This window comes from Hemicordylus capensis, chromosome 2, assembly GCF_027244095.1.
Source record: "Hemicordylus capensis ecotype Gifberg chromosome 2, rHemCap1.1.pri, whole genome shotgun sequence".
NCBI lineage: Eukaryota > Metazoa > Chordata > Lepidosauria > Squamata > Cordylidae > Hemicordylus > Hemicordylus capensis.
The window spans coordinates 404,175,254-404,198,175 of record NC_069658.1 but is presented as its reverse complement, the minus strand read 5'-3'; the positions used below and the strand labels follow the sequence as shown (position 1 = coordinate 404,198,175).

Sequence of the window (22,922 nt, the reverse complement as noted above, 5' to 3'; positions counted from 1 at the left end):
TCGTGCCGTGTCAGAATCTGCCGTTGTGGGCTATGCACAGGCTTAAGACCCTCAGCCCCTCGGAGGAAAGGTAGATATCAACCAACTGTTCCGTGGATGAATTTGAGGCGCTGAGGGATAGTACCGTTGCATCAGGAAATCCCTAGTCAGAGGATAGTGGAGACGCAAGCACAGATTAATGCTAAGAAGTGTCTTCCTTTCCCCTTCTTCCCCTTCAGGCCCCAGTGAGGCCTCTTCTCTCTCTGTCACCTCCAACCAAACTGGTATCTCCAGGAAAACGGCCCAAGTCAGCCAGCGCCCACGTCTGAACTATATCACAGTGAATGGCACCAACCCACACGGCAAGGAGGGCAGAAACCGACGGTGTTAAGAGCTGAGGCAACCCAAACAGGTCAAAAAGGAACAAGAAGCTGCATTGGCTGCCCCGTCGGGAGGTGAAATCGCCAAAGGCACTGTGGGAAGGTAGTTGACTGCACAAATGGCTGCAGCAAACGGAGCAAGGGCCAAGAGGCTATCTGGTGGGTTGTGGTTGTTCCTGTCAAGGCTTCATCTTGTCACAAAACGTCTTTTCAGCTCCTCAGAGGGATTCTTCAACCTGAAATAAGTAACTCTCTGGATGGGCGTCAATACTTGTACCCTCAGAGTTGTCTGTTGCCGCTAAGTGGGATGGGACTGGAGAACCCCTTACTCCATAAGCACAGATCTCTGCGCCATTGAAATGGAAGTACTTGCAGCTCTGTTGTGCTTTTGTGCTCGTGGAGAACAGGGCACCACAACCTTTGTGTGGCCTGCAGGGAGATGAGTCGCCACACACTCCGTCTGTAGGCTATATTTTTGCATCACATTAATTAGTCAAATACATTTCAATAAACTGGAATCTTTTAAATTAGCACTTTTCTAGAATACTCCTTGGAGAAGTAGGGCTCTGGGAATAGGAAGGGGCAATGCTTTCATGTGGCTTCAGGTATCGTGACAATCTGCGGGGAAAGAAAACTGCAGTTCTATGCCCCTGAACTAGTGGACCCTGTATCAATACAAGACAATAGCTCCTTTCCAATCAGAAATTAATGCTGGTTACGTGAAGGGATATTACTTATATTATTGAAAATATTAATATATCACTTCTTTCACAAACAAACAAAAGGTCTCAAAGTGTTTTACATCATTAAAAGGTGTGAGAAAACAATTCCCTGTCCCAAAAGGACTCGCAATCCTAAAAAGACACAAGAGAGATACCAGCAACTGCCACTGGAGAGAAGCTATGCCAGTCTGTATAGGGTCAGTTGCTTTTCCCTGCTAAATATAAGACAGCCACCACTTTAAAAGGTGCCTCTTTGCCCAATTAGCTGACGGGATAGTAGACATCTCTGAGATAATACAGAATTTCTGGGTACCCTTCCATTGGGTTGAATGTTGCAAAGCTTTATTCAAAAAATGTTGCCATAAGAACTGGCAAATGGTGTATGATGGAGTTACAAATGTTGACTTTTGTGTGCCTAGTGAGCTGAGACAGGGTAGGGTGGGGGCATATAAAATATTTGTTGCTGCTGCTGAATCTGGCTTGTAGGACTTGGTTCCTGCCAAATACCTGCTTCACATCCAGCTGACACCTGCAGTCTTTGAAACCAACATTCCTAGGCAGGGGTGGGCTAGCAGCAGGCTAAATATAGGCTTGTAGAAACCCTTGGTTCTTTAGAATGCTCTTAGAATGGCTGTTCCCAACATATTGCACTGGAGTCTGCACAGGAGCACTACCTACCTTTTTCCTGCCTGACGTCAACAGTCTCAGTTTCCCTCTAAAATCACCTGTATTACAGGACTGGTTCAGCTACTGAGTGGCCCCCTAGCCAAATAAGATGCCCATGCTAGAATCCTTTCCATTCTTGCTTCCTTCTCAATAGGACTTTCCAGCTCTGAAGGCTGACATCATTTCAGGAATACAAATCTGAACTGGACTAGGCCTTGTCGTGAGTTTGATTTTAGCCATACTCTCTTTGGGCATATCATAGAGTCAGGGTCACTCCTGTCCCAGTGCCTGACACTCTGCTGCTAAACATTTGTATTGGTGTATCTTCATGCGGCATTGGTTCATGAACTAGAAACGTGCCAGGGGCAAGACCTCCGAACCCATATTGCATCACAAAATATCACATGTTTTGTGATGGTGTACTGGTAGGTCTGCAGTACAAGTCCCATCCTAAGCAGCTGGGTGGGGCACAACAAGACTTAGGAACCTAGGCAGCTGCCATATACCAAGTCAGACCATGGGTCCATCTAGCTCAATATTGTCTACCCAGACTGGCAGAGGCTTCTTCAAGGTTGCAGGCAGGAATCTCTCTCAGCTGCTTTGGAATTTCCCAACCAGGTCCCCCACCCCCTGCACCACCTTTTTATTAATGGCACGCAAGTGTAGCCTTGTTCAGCCATTCTGCATGCTTACAACATGCGATGTGTGTTCGGAAGTCTTGCCCCTGTCATGTTTCTAGTGCATCAATCACCCTCCCAGTCACACTCTTCCCGCTCAGGGTGGTTGACTGAAGAGGCAAACACCCTAAGCATGATGGCTGTCATTTTCATGATTGGCAGGCTGGCCCTTTGCGATGTCTCCATTAGCTGCATCAAACATTCACCCAACACAGACCAAAAGCAAGATGTTCCATTTCTTTCTCTCTCACACAGACACACCTTAGCCTCAGGTCAGTGATGGCTGAAACAAGATTTCAGGTCCTCCCTCAGCCTATTTTACATGTTACAAAGTTCAACACATGGTGGCCAACATTCCCCACAGCTGTATGGTGATGGAGGGAGGTGCAGGGATGCTGCTGCGGATGCTTAAAGCAGCAAGGATGCTGCTGCTGATATGTGAGCCTGAAAGCAACACCCCTTCAGTCTTTCACCATTGTACTATTGAATGAGGACAACTCCAGGGATGCTGCTTTAGGCCCACATGTTGGCAGCAACATCTTCACTGCTTTAGGAATTCGCAGCAGCATCCCCATACTTCCCTCCATCGCCATACAGCTGCAGCAGGGAATGTCAGCCAGTGTGCACATGCATAGATCTGTACACACATACAGTTATGTTCAACACATGTACAGTAGTGCACTTTCTATCTGTACCCTACATTTGATGGGGTGGGGTGGGGGTGTACCCAGGTTCATTCTTTAAGTGAGCACGTGTACAGTCATTCACAGAAAAAGATGTACATGGGCCAGTTCAGATGAACACAGCCCAGCTCATGCACTGAGGGTGGGGACAAAGCATGAGCACGCCCACCCTGATGTCACGAAAGGATGTCCCAACGCAGTGCTGGGACATCCTTTAGTCACAAAAGACAAGTGATTTAGATTTAGATACATATAATCAGTGTTTCTGGAGTGCATATAGAGGGGCAATTTAGATGCCCCTAAATCTACCTGATTTTAGATTTATGGCCCCTCACACCATTAAAGGACATCCCGGCAGCACACTGGGACATCCTTTAGTGATGTCAGGGCGGGTCTGGGTGCGTTCTCACCGCATCCCCACCCTCCACACATCAGCCAGCAGATGCTCTTCTGAACCAGCTCAATGCATATAGACATCTGCACACAGGTACAACGTAACGTTGTATGAACAGGGTTCCTATTTTGACGGACACCTATCAGATTTCTTTTGTCTTCCTGGTCACTTTTCTCTAGCCAAGCATGTGCTCTGCTACTGAGCTATGGACGCAAACACACACACATACACCCCCCCCCCCCAATACACTGTTGTTCTTTCTCCTCTTTTCCAAAGAATTCATGGTATTTTAGTTACAATTCATAACCAACGCAAAGATGACCTTATTCCTACCCTTCTCCTCTTATACTTCTTTGTGCAACAGAAGTAGTTTTAGAATGCCAGCAGCAACCATAGGCTGAAGAGGTGTGGAGGGAACAGAAAGGTCTGGAATGCTTGCAAATTCAACATTGCGGAGGGATCCACCATTGGAGCAAACGCAACAGCCACTACCTGGAAAGTGGGGAATGGAAGCAACTTGGATAGCCTGAAGACAGAGGAGCAATGGGATATTAGGAAAAGGGATAGTTTGGGGGAAAGAATAACAATGGGATGGAAGGAGCTACTTGTCAGGCTGTGATAGGAGCTGTGTGGTGGGACTAGGCCATGGAAGGGAAGCTTGGTAGAAGACAATGAGAACTCATGTGAGCAGGAAAACTCATGAAGAACTCCATGAGCAGAAAGGATGCTGCAAGCAAGATTGGGAAACACTCCTGTCTCAAAGCAATATCATATGGTCACCTTGTTGTCACACTTCCTGTTCATATATAAAGCGCCATACCTCTACCTACCCCACAGTCTGCAATTCCTTCTGATCTGCCCCATCCCCTCCCCCAGTTTCAGATGAGGTTTCAGCCATTGCTATGCATCTCCCTTATAGAGTTTGTGGCCATAAGGTATCATGATATATATAGAATCACAGCATTCATTAGGCCATTCTGGAGTAAATCCAGTCTTCCTTGACCAAGCTAGTAATTATTATGACTCCATGGCATCCATGCCCACATAATCAGAACTATAGCCACAAATAGTTCCCCCAATCATTTCTCCCTCAATATTAAGAATGTGTGCCTATACTAGGAAGAACAACTTGCATGTGAAAAATATGGAGTCAACCCATTGGTGAAAGTTAAGGTTTGGAACTGGTTAATAATTTTTTCAGACTGCCGAAGGTGGAATGATAAAGATATCATTATCTATGGTGTGTCCACTCACCCTATTTTCACATTTAGTAAAGAAGCTGTGTAGATTTTGGTACTGTTTCAAGAAACCTGCACGACTAGACATGACGATGGGGCAGAAAAAAATACATCTGTATACAACAAAGGCAACAATGCCACTTTCAACGCTTAAAAACTATTGTCTGTCTCTAGCTGAAATTCTTAGAGGAGGACCATCTTCCAATGATAAAGAGATGGTTCTGTTGGTATATTGCTTCACACATGACAAATTCTTGAAGCTCTTTCCAGGTGGTGTCAAACCTATTAGGGGACCTTGGGGGAGGCTGTAGACTTGCATTTATAAGCAAATGAGGATGACAAGGAAAACATTAAATATTACTACAAAGGGGCTTACTCTACCAGGATGTTTGGTTCTTTGCCTAGGTCTGTCACCTTCCGACAATTCTATGAAATACCACCTCATGGTGAAGACATAGAGTGCATAAGCCAGGTTCTAAGAAGATAAGGAAGACAAAGCTCTTGCTAAAGGTATGTCTTTGAGAACCACCTAATCCAAAGCACCACTGAGATTCTCCAGTTCTACCTGAGATCCTTAAAAGAAGAGGGAAAAGAGCTAAACGTAAGCAGTAGAAATAGAGATAAGGGGATTCCCACCCTCCCATGACTTTAACTGTTTTAACTGCCCAGCTATCTAAAAAAGAAGTCCCCAGTTTTGCAGGTGCAAAAGATGTTTGTGTGCGAGGAGCACTGTGGGCCTCTCTGGCACACAGATTGCAAGATGCAGTGCCTGTGTCAGCCAGCTTGTACAGGATGGTGGATGGGATGCCATTCTGCAGTACAAACTAGCAGCTCCTACCCGCCCCCTACTTGCATCTACTTCTTGATCTTGATCAGCGAGTGGTAGACTGGCTTGATGATGATATGAAGGTGCAGAGAGTTGTCGATGAGGTATTCAGAGGTGCGCTTCTGCAAGTCGGCATGCACCAGGAAGTCGGCCACTTCATCTGTGCTCTGGTGGAAGCTGTAGGCATGCTTGACAAAGACTTTGCCCTGCTGCCTTACTCCAACCAGAATGGTCTTCTGGAAACTGACCCCAGCAAAGTCAGAGCTAGTTGTGGCTGGTGTGATAACCAGACGTGGGCGCCCATCTTCAATCCTGATGGACTGTATGGCCCCAGAGACAGAGTCAGAGTAGACAGGGCGCAGGCTGACTGGGAGCCAGCGTGGGGAGAAGAGGACGTTCCAGGTCACCCGCTTGGCAGAGTCATGGTTGCTAGGCCCCAGCTGGGTCTGGAAACTAGTGCTACGGTCATCTCGGGCTGGGTTGTTAATGACCCACTGGGAGCCCCAAGAGGTCGAGAGGTAATTGCGAGGCAGGAACATGCTGCAGTTGACGTCAAAGTATTTGGCAAAGTGGATTGGGGAAGCAGAATGGAACTGGAAGGCTTGGAAGAGCAGGTCCTGCACAGCTCTGTAATGCTTCACCATCACTGGAGACTGCTTCTGCAGATGGAAGAGGTGGCTGGGGGAGATCATAGGGTAGCGCACAGACCTCAGCATCTTGGCCACAACAGGGTCCTCGGGCTGGTGGGTGGCAACCCACTCCTCGACAGCCGTGTACAGCTCCAGTTCGCTTTGCAGGACCAGGTCGGAGCGGTCAAGCAACAACAGCAGCAGGTCTATGCTCACCAAGGCCCACTCAGCGCTGCTCATCACAGCAGAGAGGTTCCAGGCCAGGAACTGGAGGCAGCTCTCCTGCAGAGCCTCATCCCCAATCCTGACTGCATAGTGGTACCAGCCCACCACATGGCCCTGGTTCGACTCACTGGCCAGGTGGCCCTTCATATACTCAGCCACCCCTCGCTGCAAGCTGGAGACACGATATTTGCTGGCTAGTCGGTGAAGAGGGATGGCTTGGTGGAGGAGGATGGAGATCTCACCACAGTACAGATATCTGGAGGAGAAAGGAAATCTGAGCTCATTGTGAACCTTTTTCTTCACTCCCAATTCAACAACAGTCATGCTCACAATCTCCTCTCCCGTGGCACACAAATTCAGGATTATAGGATATAGCCTAAGATCACAAGATGTATCATCAGATTCAGATAAATCCTCTCTTTTTTAAAACAAACAAACTCAGAGTCAAACTTTATGGTATACATTAACATAATTCACTGCCTAGGGATGCACATGTCTGGAGGTATATAATTATGATAGATAGATAGATAGATAGATAGATAGATAGATAGATAGATAGATAGATAGATAGATAGATAGATAGATAGATAGAATATCATGAACCCAAAGTCCCACTTCTTTCATGTAAAACAGTGCTGGAAGGGACTGATTTGGAGTAAAGAAGCAGCATGGTGAAGGGAGTTCTTAACCCTTCCTCCGCCTCCCACTTTTCCTTTCATTTCCACAGTTCCACATGTGCATTTACCCTTAGCAAACATGCATCTGAAACCTCATGGCGAAAGTGGAGGGAGTAGAGTCAAAAAATGGTGGAACACTGAAGCATTAAGCATATACAGCTTTGGGAAGGCAATAAGGAAAACTTGGAGACACACAGAGTGCATGATATGCTCAAGTCAGCCATGCAATTAGGGACATGCACGAGTTCATCTTACTCTCCCTTCGAGTGCAGCTTTTTCTGTCTCCTAATCATGAGGGGGGGTGGGGTCATTCATCTAAACTGCCCCCTCAAACATGATCTAAAAGTCACATTAATGTTCAAACAAACCAGCTCTCCACATTATCAGGGGAATCCCTGGGGTAAAGGCCATTGGGAGGGCGCGCGGGATAGATCGATGTGTGTTCCAAGTTGCTTGGTGGGATGGGCTAGCTCAGACACATCATCCAAGCCAGCCATTGAAAAGGGCTAAATTCTCTCCCGCAGCATCATGGTCGCAATTCAATGCAGCTTTAAAAAATATATTAAAACAGACAGGAGACCCAAACACAGATCTGCAGCTTCCCACCTAGTTTGGCTCTTAGAGGCCAAGCTCTCACTCTCTTTACTCTCAGCCACACAACCACCACTCTTGTCTTCTCCTGGCCCAGAAGAGTAGGCCGGTGTTGTGTCGTAGAAGTGAGAGACAAGTTCCAAGGGGGGCTATTTACAAAGATAGCTTTCTCTGTGACATGGTCTAGGCTGAGACAGTTCCCTTTCTGTTCTTTTCCCAACTCTGTTGATTCCATGCAATAATGCATGTAAGGACAAGGGTCAGCTGGGTGACAGGCCATTAGGAGAGATTGAAGGGCAATTAGGAGCAGATGGGCAAATACTAGGGGCCTAGTCCCTCTGCCCCTCAAAGCCAGCCATGGGATGAAGAGAGGCCAAAGGAGGTGACTTGCTCACTCTTTCCTTCAGACCCATTCTGACTAGGCCAATGAATGAACCCTCACTGCTTGTGTGTGTGGAGAACTTACAGGACTTAGGGTGGGGCAACTGGGGCAATTGCCCTGAGCCCGTGCTGGCACAGGCCCCACTCGGCACACTGCAGTGCAGCCTGCCCTCATCTCTCTCCCAGTCCCAGCCACTTATTTTTCCCCACAGGCAGCCCAGCCGCAGCCAATCTTTTGTTTCTGTGTGCAGCTTGAAAGGCTCCCAGACAAGCTGCTAGAGTTCCGTCTCTGGCAGGGCTTCCAGAGAGGCCTCCATACAGGCCTCTCTGAAGCCTGAAGTTCAGGAAAGAAGCAAGCAAGCCGGCAGGCAGGCAGGCAGGCAGAGAGTGTCCAGCACCAGAGCTCTCAGACCCTCTGCCCAGCCCAGCCAGCCCAGCCCAGCCTTAGTAATGGAGTTATGATGATATTATAAAAAAGGTTAAACACCCCACTTTCTGCCCTAGCCTTTAGAACACCTGTCCTGGAATGACTTGCCATAGGGCTTTGGTATTGAGCAGAGATGTAGGGCAGGGTGGGAGGAATAGATATATTTAAATTGAAGTGGATTGGACAAATTGTTAGTTTTTTAAAAAAAAATCCATAAATCCTGTAAATGGCTTGTTTCATGGCAGAAAATTACAAAAACTTCTGGGACAAACAATATATAATTGGTTGGTTGGTTGGTTGGTTGGTTGGTTGGTTGGTTGGTTGGTGAATGCACTATGCTCAAGTTGATTTGCAGCCCAAACGGTCTGAGAACTGTGAAGCATGTGTTGTGCTTTTTATTTTTATTTCTTTAGAAATGTATTATATGTCCAAGCTGGTTGGACATGTCCAAAAAACCTCACTCACACTATTTACACTATATGTCATCAATCAGAATGATTCTTTAAGGATATGAAATGTTAAGGAGGCCCCGCACATGCTGATTCGCCCCTAGCCCCGCACCCCGCTAGGGACGGCCCTGAGAAAATATAAGAGCCTCCTACCTGATGAACTTTTCAAAGAGGGCAGCACTGTCAGGTGGTTCATGCAGTGTGAGGATTGTTTGGTTGTGCAGAAGGCTCTCAAAGATCTCACTCTGCAAACTGAGCATCAACTGGTGGGTGTAAAAAACCTTGATTTCATCAGAGCCAGTTGTGTGCACCCGCAGGGTGGTGTCACTGCCATTCCCGTTGTGCAGGAGCTCTTGTAGTCGCTGTAGCAGTGACAAAGAGTGGTTGATGGTAGCCACCGTGGAATCCGCACTGAGGTCTGCTTTCTGGACTGCAGAGGACGTGACACAGAATAGGATGAGCAGAAGGTGGTTATGCGACAGGGAATCTGAAGGCAGACTGAAATATTTTATTTTATTCATTTCATTGATTTGTATGTAAGAGAAGGTTGCATGGGAAAGCACTGAGCAATTTGAGATTGTCTTAATTAAACCAGCATTTATCACGCACGTGCATACGCGCCAGCCACTTCTGGTATTATGCTGACCAGGGCAGTGAGAAGGTACTCAGCCGCCCCGCATCAGCGGTTTTGGCAGCAGCGCTGGCAGGGGAAACGCAGCAGGGGGAGGTAAGGACACCCTCCCTGCGCCTTAAAGCAATCTCATCAGATACTGGTGTGTGTGATCTTTGCATATGACTTTCTCAGGCATTGAGAGAGTGATGCAAATAGGAAGCTGTTTTGTCAGTGAAAAGTTGGAGAGTATGAAACAGGAATCTGCCTTCCACTGATTCAGACCAGTCTATCTGGTATATGACAAAAAGGCACATGTTTAAAGTGGTGATTCTCTTTATTTACCAGGGGGAGAACAACTGGCCCTATCCATCCCCAGCACAGCATCCTCCAGTAGCTGTTGCTGGTGTCTATCTTACATTTGTTTTTTAGATTGTGAGCCCTTTGGGGATAGGGATCCATCTTATTTATTTGTTTATATCTATGTAAACTGCTTTGGGAACTTTTTGTTGAAAAGCAGTATTATATAAATATTCATCGCCATATTCATCTATCTACAACCAAAAAAAAAAAAAGCTTTTCTTTTGTTTGGGGGACTGAAGCCCCCTTGAAATATGAAGATTTCTAAAGAGCCTTAGTGGTTGTCAGTCTGTACTCCTAGTGTGTATGAATTAAAATGCTAGCAATTATTAAGCAGCAATTAAGATAACAGGAATTTCTGTTATGCAATGGAAATAGTATTCATTCGTGTGTGTGTGTGTGTGTGTGTGTGTGTGTGTGTGTGTGTGTGTGTGTGTGTAAGTGTAATTTTCTTTTTGTAATCTGTTTGTGTTCCTTCTTATATCTTTTGGTCTGCCTGTCAGCCCAGGCTTAGGACTATTTGTTTGAATATGAGCTGAATACCACAGTATATATACTTGTGATCTCTCTCTCTCTCTCTCTCTCTCTCTCTCTCTCTGCCCACCCCCCACCGCCCCCACCAGAAATGGGAATTTCTGTTAAATAAACTCATTTAGTGTTAAATCCCTCCTAAAGGCTTTCAAGAGAACCTTAAAGACCTATCTTTTTAGTCTGGCTTTCAATATCTAGTTTGAATTTTAATTTTAATGAATTTTAATCTGGTTTAAATGTTTTCTGATTTTAATAGTTTTATTACATGTTTTTTTATTTTAATGTAAAGCGCCCTGAGTCGCTTTAGGAAGGGCAGTACATAAAATGAACAAACATAAATTCTGGTTATGCTGTATTGATGCAGCTGTCTATAAGTGTAATAAATTTGTTGGGTTTACTTCATGTTAGTCCTGTTTAGAGCAGACCCATTGAAATAATAGTACTTAGGGTGCAATCTTATGCCTTTTTCATGACTAACTTTCAGTTATTTCTGGGTCTACTCTAAGCAGGATTAACACTGGATACATCCTGTTGTGTTTTGATTTCTATTGACATACTTTCTGTATACTTTATGCACACAGAAATAAACCTGCAGACACCCATGACAGGGACCTATCTATTTCTTGTCCCAGGTCCCATTCCAACCTTGCTATGCCCCTGTGAGAGGCTATTCTGCTCCCTCCTTTTGATACAGGCTGTCCTGCTCCCTCCCTCACCTCTTCATCTCCTGCTGTTGTCTCTAGTTTTCACCAGAAATAAAGGTGCTATTAATTCTATAGTGCCTCATGAAACACTTTTCCAGGGTTCCATAGTAACTTTACAGGTATGCAACTAGTATGTTGGTGGAGACAACTACATGGGTTTTTCCTACACAAAGAAATTGTTTTCCCCACCAAGAAATGCCTTCCACAGCATTAGGATCATGTTCAAAAGGCACCTCTCTCTCTCTCTCTCTCTCTCTCTCTCTCTCTCTCTCTCTCACACACACACACACACACTCATAATGTGGCATTGATCCTTACAGATATCCATCCCATATCACACAAACAGGGAAGAATGACTTCAGTATCATCAATCCCCAAATCCAAAAAACTCATGAATTTAAAATATACATATGCAAATCCATGCTTGCCCGACCACAATAATCTTTCCAAATCAATGGCCATCCTTAAAATCTAATTAACTTTACAAATAAATTAAGGCCAGTATTTTCAACATGTTAGCATGTTTCACCATTGAAAGCTTCTAGAAACCTTGCAAATTCGTAATGTTTGCGATGAAATCATTAACGTCTGTAGCCCTTGACTGCTCCTGACTCCCAATACATTGAGGGTGGTAATTAAAGTCACCCTGCTCCTCACATCTCTGCTTCATCCTCGCTAGCTCCTGTGGGTATCCAAGCATTCACTTACTATGCTTGGGAGCTGGATTGGAGCCAGCAGTTTCACAGCCGTCATTAACTCAGTGAAATCACTGCCACACCAGATGAATTCAATTCTCTCCTTGAGCCAAGTGACACTTCTCTGCCTCCCTTGGGAAAGAAAGCTTAGCCTGTTCCTCCTCTCTGTATCTTGGCTTGCCAACTTGGGCAGGGATAAAAGGTTAAAATGCAAAAGAACCCCACTCCCTCTAAGGACAAAGCAGCACAGTGGGGAGGGGGAGGGAGAAAGCGACTTAAAGGGGGAAAGACCAACTGGCTATTTCCATGAAAACATCACTTTTGTTGGATCCTCTCGAAAAGGAAGAGTGTTTGTGACTCTTTGCTCCAGAGCACAGAGGGGAGGGCTGTGAAATATCCCCCCCCCTCCTCCAGTAGCCTTCAGATTGTTCATCTTCCTGCCTGTCCCTGTGTGTGGTCTCCGCACACCCAGTTTGGTTTGCTATTTGCATAAGCAGCCACTCCAAGCCTTGAGAGAGGGAAACTGGTGTGCCTGCTTGACATTCAGCAAACAAAAAGCTCACCGCATGTTAATGAGAAAGCCACTCTCTGGGGAGGTCAGTCAGCCTCTGCTAAACAAGTGTGTTATAATATTGACTTGGAACATATACATCATCTTTCATGCCTAATCCCAGGAAACACCCTTAGATGTGACCAATCTGGTTTGTTATAAAACATCTCATTCTCTAATAACTATCATATTCAGACTTTGCAAATTCACCCAAGCTACTGAGATCCAGTTCCCTGCCAAAAACAAGGGGCAAGGGAGGAGCGCTGTGTACCATTTCGGAAGGTACAGCAATGAATCAGTAGTTCACACAAAATCCTATTCAATGGGTACAGATATGCGCCAACTTTTCCTTCATCTCGCCCTGCCACTACTTATGCCCTCAGTGAATCTGGCCCACATATAATATCTTTTAAATCCATGTCTTATCCAGAGGATTAGCTTCTTCTAGAAACAGGAGCGGCACAGTTAAACCAAGCTGAGTAGGGGATTGGAAATGAGAGATGCAGCCTTTCGCTTCAGAGGGTCGGCTCCAAATTCATCGCGGAGAAAATGCAGGTACTGTGTGCATTCTCTCTGGGGTGCAGTCCAGTTTCTGGTAATTCGGGGTTTTGTGTCATTGGACGTTGCGGGCAGAGAGCTGAACCGGCCAGACTTTCAAGGTCAAGGTTACAGGGAGCACAAGCTGCATGAAGACTGTGCCATGATGGGTGCACAAATGACATTCCCTGTCAGGCTCTCCCTCTAGCTGAATGGTCTAGTGATTGGGGAACGAGCCGTGACTTGAGTGACCTGGCTCCAGTTCCTTAGGCAGCCTCCTTGCATAACCTTTGGGGATCTGCTGTACGGAATAATTTGCCAGTGCGATCCCTCTCTCTCTCTCTCTCCCTCTCTCTCACCTTGGGATGCTAAAGCTGTGGACCTAAATACAAGATTGCACTTGCTCTGTGGCCAAGGCGTCCGATTCCCTGCTTCTCTGTCCTCATCTATGCAAGAGTGTAATCCACTCGGTGAACACACTTTCGTAAAGAGACTCTTAAAGATTCTGCCACAATACTAAAGTTCTGCAACACATGTCCCACTTTCTAGGCACTTCGGTGGCAAAGTAATCAAAGTTCCTCGCAACACCCCAGCAAGCTTGCCCTGCAGGGCTCCTTCCCAGCCACCGTTCTCCTTACCTGCTTGGACAGCCAGGCACAGCAGGGACAGGGCAGCCAAGGAGCAGGCCCACCGCCTGGGTGCCGCGTGACGGACCCCTATGACTTTAGCCATGGCTCCTTCCTGGAACGTCTCTGCGGAGGGAATAAGCCCTCCACCGAGTGTACAGTATAATGTGTCTGACTCTTTATGTAGGACACTGACTCTCCCAGCCCCGCTTGCCATTGATTGGTGGAAAACTAGTAACAGCTGTTACCAAGGAAACCACATTAGATTGTGAATTGATTCCTGTTGGGCATTGTGGGGGCTCGCTGGGTCGCTGGCTGAGCCTCCCTGGGACAGCAGGACTACCATGGGCCCTCCACATGCAGGAAGCAACATGCTCGAGGAGGCCTCAGCTTGTACATCGATCCTCAGAGGTTCTTAACTTGTTGTTGTTGTTATTGAGAATATTTATATTCCGCCCTGCAATTTAAAAAGTTTTCAAAATGAATAACATAGCAGAAGAAATAAAATAGTTCCTCCTGTCCCAAAGAGACTCTTACAGGGCCTGCGGAGCCTGCCTCTCCATCCATTTCCTGCCGCTGGATAAGTCCTCTCCAGACCTGTTTAGTGCTGCCTGCCAGGCAGGGGTATAGTGGAGGCAGGGGTGTAAGTATAATAGGGCAAGGGGAGACAGTTGTCTGGGGGCCCACTGCCTTGGGGGGCCCCCCGCCAGAGGCAAGTCACATGACTGACTCCCCCAGCTGCGCACCCACCCAGGATTCCTTCCATTGTATTCATCCTCCAAAATTTATGTGAGTGTTAAGACCTGGAGCTACCAGAACAGCAGGTCTTTCTCTAGTACCATTAAATGACTTGCATCGTCCACAATTTACAAAACCATTTGGAGCTGAGCTTCAGTGAGGGGGTGGGGCGCATTTTAAAATCTTGTCTCTGGACCCACTCCAACCTTGCTACGCCCCTGAGTGGAGGTTGGGGAACACACAGGGAGGGTGTGCCGGTACTTCTCGGCTTCTTTGGCTGTTGGGGTGGGCATGGCCATGATGGGGGCTGTCGTGGAGAGCACCTTCTGCACTTCTGCAGCTACATCACTGCTGCCAGGACTTACAGTCTGGCTAGAACAGGACACAAGGCACACGTCGCATCAACACTGGCCCAGGAGCCCATCCCCTTCAGGGCTGCCCACCCGCCAGGACTGGCCTGGAGCCTCCAGGAATCAGCATCAATCTTCTGGTAACTTTTAAAAGCAATCCTGGCACTTTTGACAGCTTGGATTTGTGAAAAACACTAGGGGGAGATCTCAGGGGAGAGGGGCAAACATCTCTCCGGAAAAGTTTCAGTCAAAGTTGGCAACCTTAATGAGAAGGCCCACGCAGCAGCCAACCCCGGAAGCCACAGTTACCACCCTCCTGTGGTGATAGTGATAGTGCAAGATCCTTGGCTGAGAAACATGGACTGCTTCTGCCTTCTCCCAGCACCCACTGGCATCTGAAAACGAAAGCATCCCCCAGAGGCCTCTGAATTATTCCCCATCTGAATGTAGGATAAACTGGCACACCACCACTACCACCACATACATTTCTAGATTTGCCAGTGGGGAAGATGGAGAGAACCATTGCTTGCTTCCAACATCTTGCCCTCCCCTCCATTTGCTGATGTGGAGGACGAGGAGCCCCTGCCTTCCCACTGTCCCCCTGCCCTGCCCTGCAGGGTTACAGAACCCTGGAGAGCTCTGAGTGAGCACCTTGCTCCATAAAGTTGCAGTGAGGTTTTAAATACCTCCAGGTTCAGACTACCCCTCCTAGGCCCATCCTCCTGCCTACAGAACCGAAAGATTTAAAGGGGCAGCCTTCTTCCCTGGAGTCCTGCACTCCTGCCTCCACTCCATCAGTCCCCCTCCTGGTCTGCTGCATCGCTTGAGAGAGCGTGAAGAACTTGGCATGGAACAGGCTGGTTCACTGGAGGGGTAAACTTGAGGAACAATTCCTCAGTGAAATTTTTGGGAGGGAGAGGAAAGACACTTGGGAGGGAGACATGGTTTGGCAGGGGAGAAAGGCTCTTGTGGGGAGATATGAGCTACTGGGTTTGGCAGGAAGACAGTTTGTGGGGAGATATAGGTGGTTGCTAGGTTTGGTGGGAGGAAACATGGGTTACTGGATTTTGTTGGGAGCGAGTTAAGTAAAGTGAGGAGGGAATCCCTTGAATGCTTAGTGGGGACCTTCAGCCCTGGTTCATTGGTGAGGCTCAGGCCCAGGTGTGCCAGTTCCAGAGTTTCTGGTTCTGGGGTCTCCCAGCTGGCAGACTCAGGCTTAAGACTGATGCCAGGGCTTGGGGCTGGGCTGGGCTCCAAACCTCTCCCTCTGCCTCAGTGTCAGACTCTGCATTACTGTTCAGGGTCACATCATGATACTACTTGCTGCCACCTAGTTCCCCCCACCCACCAGGGTATAATTACCTCATGGCATTAACATGCCAACAGCCTCCCCAGTGCTTGAGCTGGCCCTCGGTGGCATTAGAACACCTGCACAGCACAAAATGGGCTCTCCCCTTACTGGGTGCCATGATGTTGGCACATGGACTTCCCACTCTTGCTTGGTCACACACACACAAAATTGCAGCACACTCCAAGTGGATTACGAATGATTTGAAAACATGCAACTCCTGGCAACACAGGAAAATGTCTCAGCTTGGAAAGGGTGGTGACGTCTCAGCTCCGGGAAGTCTTGGAAGAAGCAAATTATCTGAACCTATTTCAAACTGGCTGTCAGGCGGGCTATGGGGTTGAGATGGCCTTGGTCAGCCTATTGGATGATCTCCAATTAGGAATCAACAGTGGGAGTGTGACTCTCTTGATCCTTTTGGCTCTCTCGGTGGCTTCCGATACAGTTGACCACAGTTTCCTCCTGGAGCACCTGAAAAGGCTGGGAGTGGGAGGTAATGCTTTGTGCTGGTTCTGCTCCTACCTCTCAGGTAAGTTCCAGATGGTGTCACTTGAAGATGGTTGCACTTCAAAACAAGAGCTATTGTATGGGGTCCTGCAGAGCTACATTCCATCTCCAATGCTTTTTAACATCTTGTAGTGACCAGACTCCCCACCCCAATAGAGTTAATAGGAAGTGAAACCTTATTCTTGATTGACAAGCTGGCGACCCCTGGCCTTGACCAATCAGTCCAACCGCTGGGTGGGACATGAGAGCTGTTGGGGGAATGCTGGGAACAAGAAGGGGAAAGTGGAAGGAGAGTGCAGAGGAACAGGGAATCCAGCATGGAGTCTGCAGGAGAATCTCTGAGGGTTAGAGATTGTGCAGGGGACTTGATCTTGCTAGGAATTTTGGTGAGTTTTCAAGGGTAAGAAAGCCAGAGTTTTAAGGCTTCAGAATCTAGCATAACGAAAAGGATGGTTAGTCAGACTTTATGTTAGGAGTTATTTAGCTTTCTGTATGTGCTTTGCATTTCCTGAATATCTGTTTCTGTAATGGAGTAAATAAACTTTCATTGTGTACCGCCTTAGAAAGATCTGGGCGCTTTGAAACATTCTTGCAATCAACTAAGTGTTTTTGAGTGCATCTAAAAAAACCTCAAACCTCAGACAAACCAGTCTGCAGCAACTTAATAAACTGTTTTTCTCTTTTCTTTTTACAAGCCTCCTGTAGTTGGTTATTAACTCACAATAGAGGGGGAGAAAAGGATGGGGCTAGGAGCCATCTCATGCCCAATGTCTTCGAGAGCTCAGCAAGCTATCATTAGCTCCACGTGCAGGCGAACGCCTAAGGAAGCAGTTGTTTTTATACTTGCCTGTTAGCAAGAGGGAAGCAAAGTGAAAAGAGGATTTTTAGTTATCCAAGCCCTGTTAGGAAAAACTTTTAAAGGGTGGCAGCAGTAACCTACCAGAACCTCTGTTTACCAGAATCTTTTCTTAACTTTCGGGTCGTGAAAGTTAAAGATTAAAACCCCAGTCAGCTCAGAGGCAGAGGTGACTCATCAAGGAAGCATCCCTCATGCAGAGCTGGTTAGATCTGGTCAGCCAGGTAATCATTAACCTGGTTGAGTCAAAAGAAATCCTCACACATCTACATTCAACTGCTGGGAGAGCTCATCAGGGGATTTGATACAGGATGTTATCAATATGCCGATGACACCCAAATCTATTTATCCATTCAACTTCATAAGGAAATGACCTAACTTCCCTAAATGCCTTTCTGGAGGCAGTAATGGGATGGATGAGGGAAAACAAATTGAGGCTGAATCCAAGCAAGACGGAGGTACTCATTGTGGGAGATCGAAACTTAGGAAGTGGCTTAGCTCTGCCTGTTCTGGAAGAGGTTGCACTCCCCAGAAAGACCAGGTATGTAGTCTGGGAGTACTTCTGGACCCAAACCTCTCCCTGGTCTCTCAGGTTGAGGCAGTGGCCAGGAGGGCTTTCTATCAGCTTTAGCTGATATGCCAGCTACGTCCATTTCTGGTGCATATGCTGGTGACATGACTACTGCAACATGCTCTACATTGGGCTACCTTTGTACATAGTCTGGAAACTGCAGTTGGTTCAGAATACAGCAGCCAGTCTGGTCTCTGGGATTACCCAAAGAGATCATATTACACCCATTTTAAAAGTACACTGACTGCCAATAAGTTTCTGGCTGGCTGTCAATATGTCTGGTTGCCAGTAAGTGCGGGTTATTACCTATAAAGCCCTGAAAAGCTTGGGTCCAAGGTATTTAAGAGAATGCCTTTTTCTTCATGAACCCCGCCACCTATTAAGATAATCTGGGGAGGTCCAGTTGCGGCTGCCACCAGCTCGGTTAGTGGCAACTCAAAACTGAGCCTTTTCTAGGGTTCTCCAGGAACGCTAGGGTTCTAGGGTTCACCTTGGAACGCACTTCCTAACGAAATTCGAGCCTCCTGTTCTCTGGATGTTTTTAAGAAGGACCTGAAGACGTACCTGTTTAGTCAGGTTTTTGTGTATAGTTTTAATGTTTTAGGTTTTAGTGTTTTAAATCTGTATTTTAAACTGTTGTGTTAAATGTTTTAATTGTTGTGGCAGCATCAGAAAAAATGGAGAGTGGCATAGAAATGGCAAAGTGCATGTCTAGGTCCCAGATAGTAGATTTCTGAAAGGGGGAGGAGGGACAAGCTCCGGAGCTGCCCTTGCAGGAGACACATTTTAACATGTTGTTCATCAGGATCGAGTTATGTTCCTCTTTCTAGGCTGCTTTTCCATTTATAACAGCTTTCAAAGCAGCTTACAGTGCAAAAGAGATACCAACAATAAAACCATACCAAATTATGAAAACATAAATAATGAAAGCAAGAAGCCGCAGCAACAAAATTCAAGAACACAACAGCACACAGCCAGCCAGAAAAGAAACAATTCAGGTTACATGCCTGATGAAAAAGAAAATGTGAAAACAACCTGATAAAAAAGCCTGCAGTGTGGAGGCCCAAGTGAGGCTCCATGGGCCGGGAATTCCCCAGTCCAGACATCATGATCAGGAAGGCCCTGTCCTGCCAGTGTCCTGATGGCAGCAGGAGATGGAGCACGACCTTTGCCGCTTATCTTCCTAAGCGGGCAGGCTCATCATAATGGAATAATGCCATCTGAGATGACAACATGCTAAGGCTGCAAGTTTTAATTGATTAATCAGTATAGTTACACAACTACAGATTTATTTTCAACACACCACTTATTCAATGACTTCAGGATTCTTCAAGGGTTATTATTTATTATTATTTCTTGATTTTTTTATACCGCCCTTCCTCATTTGGCTGTATCACTGTATAGGATGCATAAGTATTGTCTCAGTCTTGTGGTTTACAAAAGCCTTGTCTACAGCTTTACGTTCCAAAGAATATAGAAATTAGCAGGCTGTTTAGTTTGTCTTTCAGGGTGAATCAGCTACTTCTAATGCCTCAGCAAACATACAGCCACCAGCATTATGGGAGCTGCTTTTGCATGATGTGATCCCTCACTGCAGTGATGTGTATGTGAATAATACAGCCATTTGAGCAGTTAATTGCATGGGAAAGAGCTACGTGATGACCCTGATGTGAAGGTCGTGAAGAGATGTGAAGAGGTGAGGCCTAAGAGTCAGGGCCACAAACTACTCAATTAGACAGGTGGTGTCAGCACATCTTTTTAGCCTGGGTCTTGCACAATACTGGTGAGTCTTGAACTTGTTTATCTTTGAAGCTATTTTGGCTCTAGTTTTCCTACATGAAAATCACTTTCATAAGAAAAAGCATATTCACACTATGTACTTTGCTATTTGTTTGGGTAATTGGTCATACCACCTTAGTGCATATACATGCAGCAAAACAGGCATGTGTGCAGCTGTACATAATACAGCTACATTTGCAGCCATATTGTGCAGGAAACTATTGTCTAGAAAAACTATTGTGTGAATTGTAGTCCTGTTTACTATAATAGGAAATATACCATATCCCCACGGTCAGTGAACAAGAAAAGATTGCAGACAGCTTTCTTTCTAACAATGAGCAATAACATACATTTTAATGACTCAATGCATTCTCATAGCTCAAAGAGACTTCTAAGGGTCTTCAAAAGGACACCTTCATTGAGGTTTTGCAATGTAGAAATACACTCTTAGCAATAGCAATAGCACTTACATTTATATACCGCTTTATAGCCAGAGCTCTCTAAGCGGTTTACAATGATTTAGCATATTGCCCCCAACATTCTGGGTACTCATTTTACTGACCTCGGAAGGATGGAAGGCTGAGTCAACCTTGAGCCAACCTTGAGCCCCTGGTCAGGATCGAACTTGTAACCTTCTGGTTACAGGGCGGCAGTTTTACCACTGCGCCACCAGGGACTCTCTTGCACAACACAGTCATTGTAACCAGAGCTAATGACTAGTGGAAGCCTTAATTATGCAAACACTCCCCAAAGAAATCAGAAGACAGCTCCATCCTAAGTCAAATGGCCACTCAGATTGTCTTCTTGACCACCTTCCTACTTGCCAAGAGGGCCCTCTGAACCCGTCTGGAGACAGAGAAATCATGTGTGCGGCTATCCTGTGGGTCTGTGTGACTGAAAGGGGATTGAATACTGGATTCTGCCATGTCAACCATCAACCCACACAGCCCACCGGACCATGCTGTCTGTATCTGCAGTGTGGAAAAATCAGAGGATTTATATCACTCATCTCTGGTTTTCAACAACAAGAAATCCCTAATGTGAGGTTATCAGGAAGACAAAAGGGACTCTTGAAGATGCGGGATCTGAATCTAAGTGTCTTGGCCTTCTCCACCACGTCATTCCTAGGTGAAAATGATCTGGGTGGTGACATGGAAGTTGTTATAGGTTTAACACAGATGTATACTGTGGCCTAGAAAACAGAATACATTCTTGCAACTATGTCTGTGTTGTCTCAGGTGCAGTGTTCCCTCTATGGTGCGCGCATGTATGCGTGCTCTGTTAATTTTAGATCCCACTCAGATTTATTAAGGAAGATCCCACTCTGAATGTATGGGTGCAAACACCTAGTTCTGCTGTCCGGAACAAAACTCATTCCATTCACTGATGGAAAAAATTAGAGAGAGCACTGCTCAGGAGCATTGCTCGGCTAACCAAGAATGCTGCTTGCTGTTGTTTGTGAACATAACTTGGCTGGTGGGCCCTGGGGGAAAGGCCGCAGCCTAGACTTGGTGGAAGGGATGACAATCAGGCAGCAAAGCCAGACATGAAACACTTGCCCAGGAGGAGAGGGGAGAATTTAAACAGGCACTTCACTTGCCTGTTTAATGCAAAAGCAGATGCCAGCATACATCCCGTCAGTCCAGACAGCTACTCAATGAATGGGAACAAGCTAATATTTCCCCCAGCTGGGACCAAACGGGATGCCGTTTGGATGAAGGTCAGAGAGTCTGCCGGAGCATGGCTGGAGGGCAGGGGCGGCTGTGGGTGGGAGCAAAGTCGTGCACATACAGATCATGGAGGCCTCAAGGTGACTCCTGCTGGCAAGAGGCCATGCTAATGGCATCCTCATAAAGGACAACAGGATGAAGAGGCGGGTAAGCGTGGCCAGGAGTGGATTCTGGCCCACCCATCCAAGCCACAACTTTCCAGGGTCCCAGAGAGAACCTCCCAACCACCACCCCCCATATGGCAGTGCACTCAGCACAGCAAGGCCAGCCAAGCTCTTAATAATGATCACCTCTGGCAATCCCCACGCAGCCTTATCGGACAATAGCCTGCCACGGCTTAATTTCCTGCAACGGAAGCCACCCCCTGCTGGTGTAGGAACCTGAGCCCAGAGGAATAAGGTTAAAAATAAATAAAGGTTGCAGCGACAGTATAGGCCCAGATCCTTTGGGAGCATAGCTACGGCCCTGGCTCCTGGCATCTTTGCATTTACTGGGCAGATCACTAGAAGACAGGAGAGATTGACTTCTTTGAGAGCAATGGGGCAACATACCGCCTGCACGCTTGTCCTGATATTTCCACAAGTCAGGAAGTTCCTCTTATTCTAACGGAAGCTGAACATTGAGGAAAGGGACCTAGAGTACCTCCTATGGTGGTGGTCTCGGATTGGGAACGCTACAGCTGTGAAGGCTCATGGGAAACATGGCCCTGCTCTTGACTTGCCGTCCCACCACTGAACCAAAATCCAAAGTAACTGGTACAGCAACTCCACTCTTAGGGCAGAGATGCCTTTCTCTAGGTGAGCCAGTGCAATGTGTCCGCACCTGCAGAAGGTGTGGATTCCAACCAGCTGCCCAGACCTCCCAGTCCTGGATGCCTTGCCAACCCTGTCAAGGAGACAACAACAGGACCTGCAGCAGAGACTGGTGGAGGTGCCAAAGGGATCATCTCCTGAGACAAATTCAGCTGCACTATAAATGGTGCAGAAAATTCCCACACATAGATTTAAATCCCCACAGTGGGTTGCTATTTCTGGGCTTCCTTTGAGGATTTAGAAATGGAGCTTCCAGATGTTTATTTACTGACACAGTTATCGTGGCAGCTGATTCCTCTTCAATCCTGCCCAGATGGCTGAAGCAAATATGTGTGTCTTAAGAGTACCCTGAGAGCCTGAAGCTTCCTGTGGTCCCCAGGTTTTTCAAGCCTCCAGCTCCTTTCTGGACTCTGAGATGCAGGCAGGTATTTGCCAATATCCCACCCACCCACCCCTGCCATGGCCCAGGTCATACGTTACGCAGAACTGCGGGTCCAGTGGACCGGCAGTTCCACACCCCACTCCGGCCGCACTCCTGCACACGTTCTTACATTCGGGAGAGGAGTCTCTCTTCAGTCAGCGATACTGCAGAGAGGTGGAGGAGCTGGCTGTGTGGGCCTCCTTCTTTCCTGAAGGACAGCCTGCACAACTAATTGGAGCCAGAGTGAAAAGAA

The 22,922-nt window shown here is 46.8% G+C and overlaps 2 protein-coding genes across 7 annotated transcripts in view; one reads left to right on the top strand and one right to left on the bottom strand.

The window, feature by feature from the left end:
* The window catches only part of KIF19 (kinesin family member 19), a 46,310-nt gene extending 45,421 nt beyond the window's left edge, over positions 1-889 (top strand). For all 5 annotated transcript variants that reach the window (XM_053299328.1, XM_053299331.1, XM_053299330.1 and 2 more), the window contains one exon: positions 219-889. In XM_053299328.1, the coding sequence (XP_053155303.1) occupies positions 219-370 (152 nt within the window). In that variant the 3' untranslated portion in view covers positions 371-889. The remainder of the gene's footprint in view (positions 1-218) is intronic.
* BTBD17 (BTB domain containing 17) lies at positions 815-13,694 on the bottom strand. Of its 2 annotated transcripts, none has more exons than XM_053299334.1 (3): positions 13,570-13,694; positions 9,098-9,374; positions 815-6,675 (listed from the first exon to the last, which is right to left on the bottom strand). In XM_053299334.1, the coding sequence occupies exons 1-3, from the start codon at positions 13,661-13,663 to the stop codon at positions 5,595-5,597; spliced, it is 1,452 nt and encodes a 483-aa protein (XP_053155309.1). In that variant the 5' UTR covers positions 13,664-13,694; the 3' UTR covers positions 815-5,594. The 2 variants fall into 2 exon arrangements, with proteins under 2 accessions (XP_053155309.1, XP_053155310.1); XM_053299335.1 differs by having other exon boundaries at positions 9,098-9,306; positions 13,570-13,675.
* Positions 13,695-22,922: the final 9,228 nt, after the last annotated feature.

Excerpts from the sequence above, each read along its gene's own strand:
- BTBD17 (XM_053299334.1), bottom strand. The coding sequence starts at position 13,663 with ATGGCTAAAGTCATAGGGGTCCGTCACGCGGCACCCAGGCGGTGGGCC. Across the intron at positions 9,375-13,569 it reads GTGCCTGGCTGTCCAAGCAG|TCCAGAAAGCAGACCTCAGT; the intron begins GTAAGGAGAACG and ends CGTCCTCTGCAG. Across the intron at positions 6,676-9,097 it reads CTCTTTGAAAAGTTCATCAG|ATATCTGTACTGTGGTGAGA; the intron begins GTAGGAGGCTCT and ends TTTCTCCTCCAG.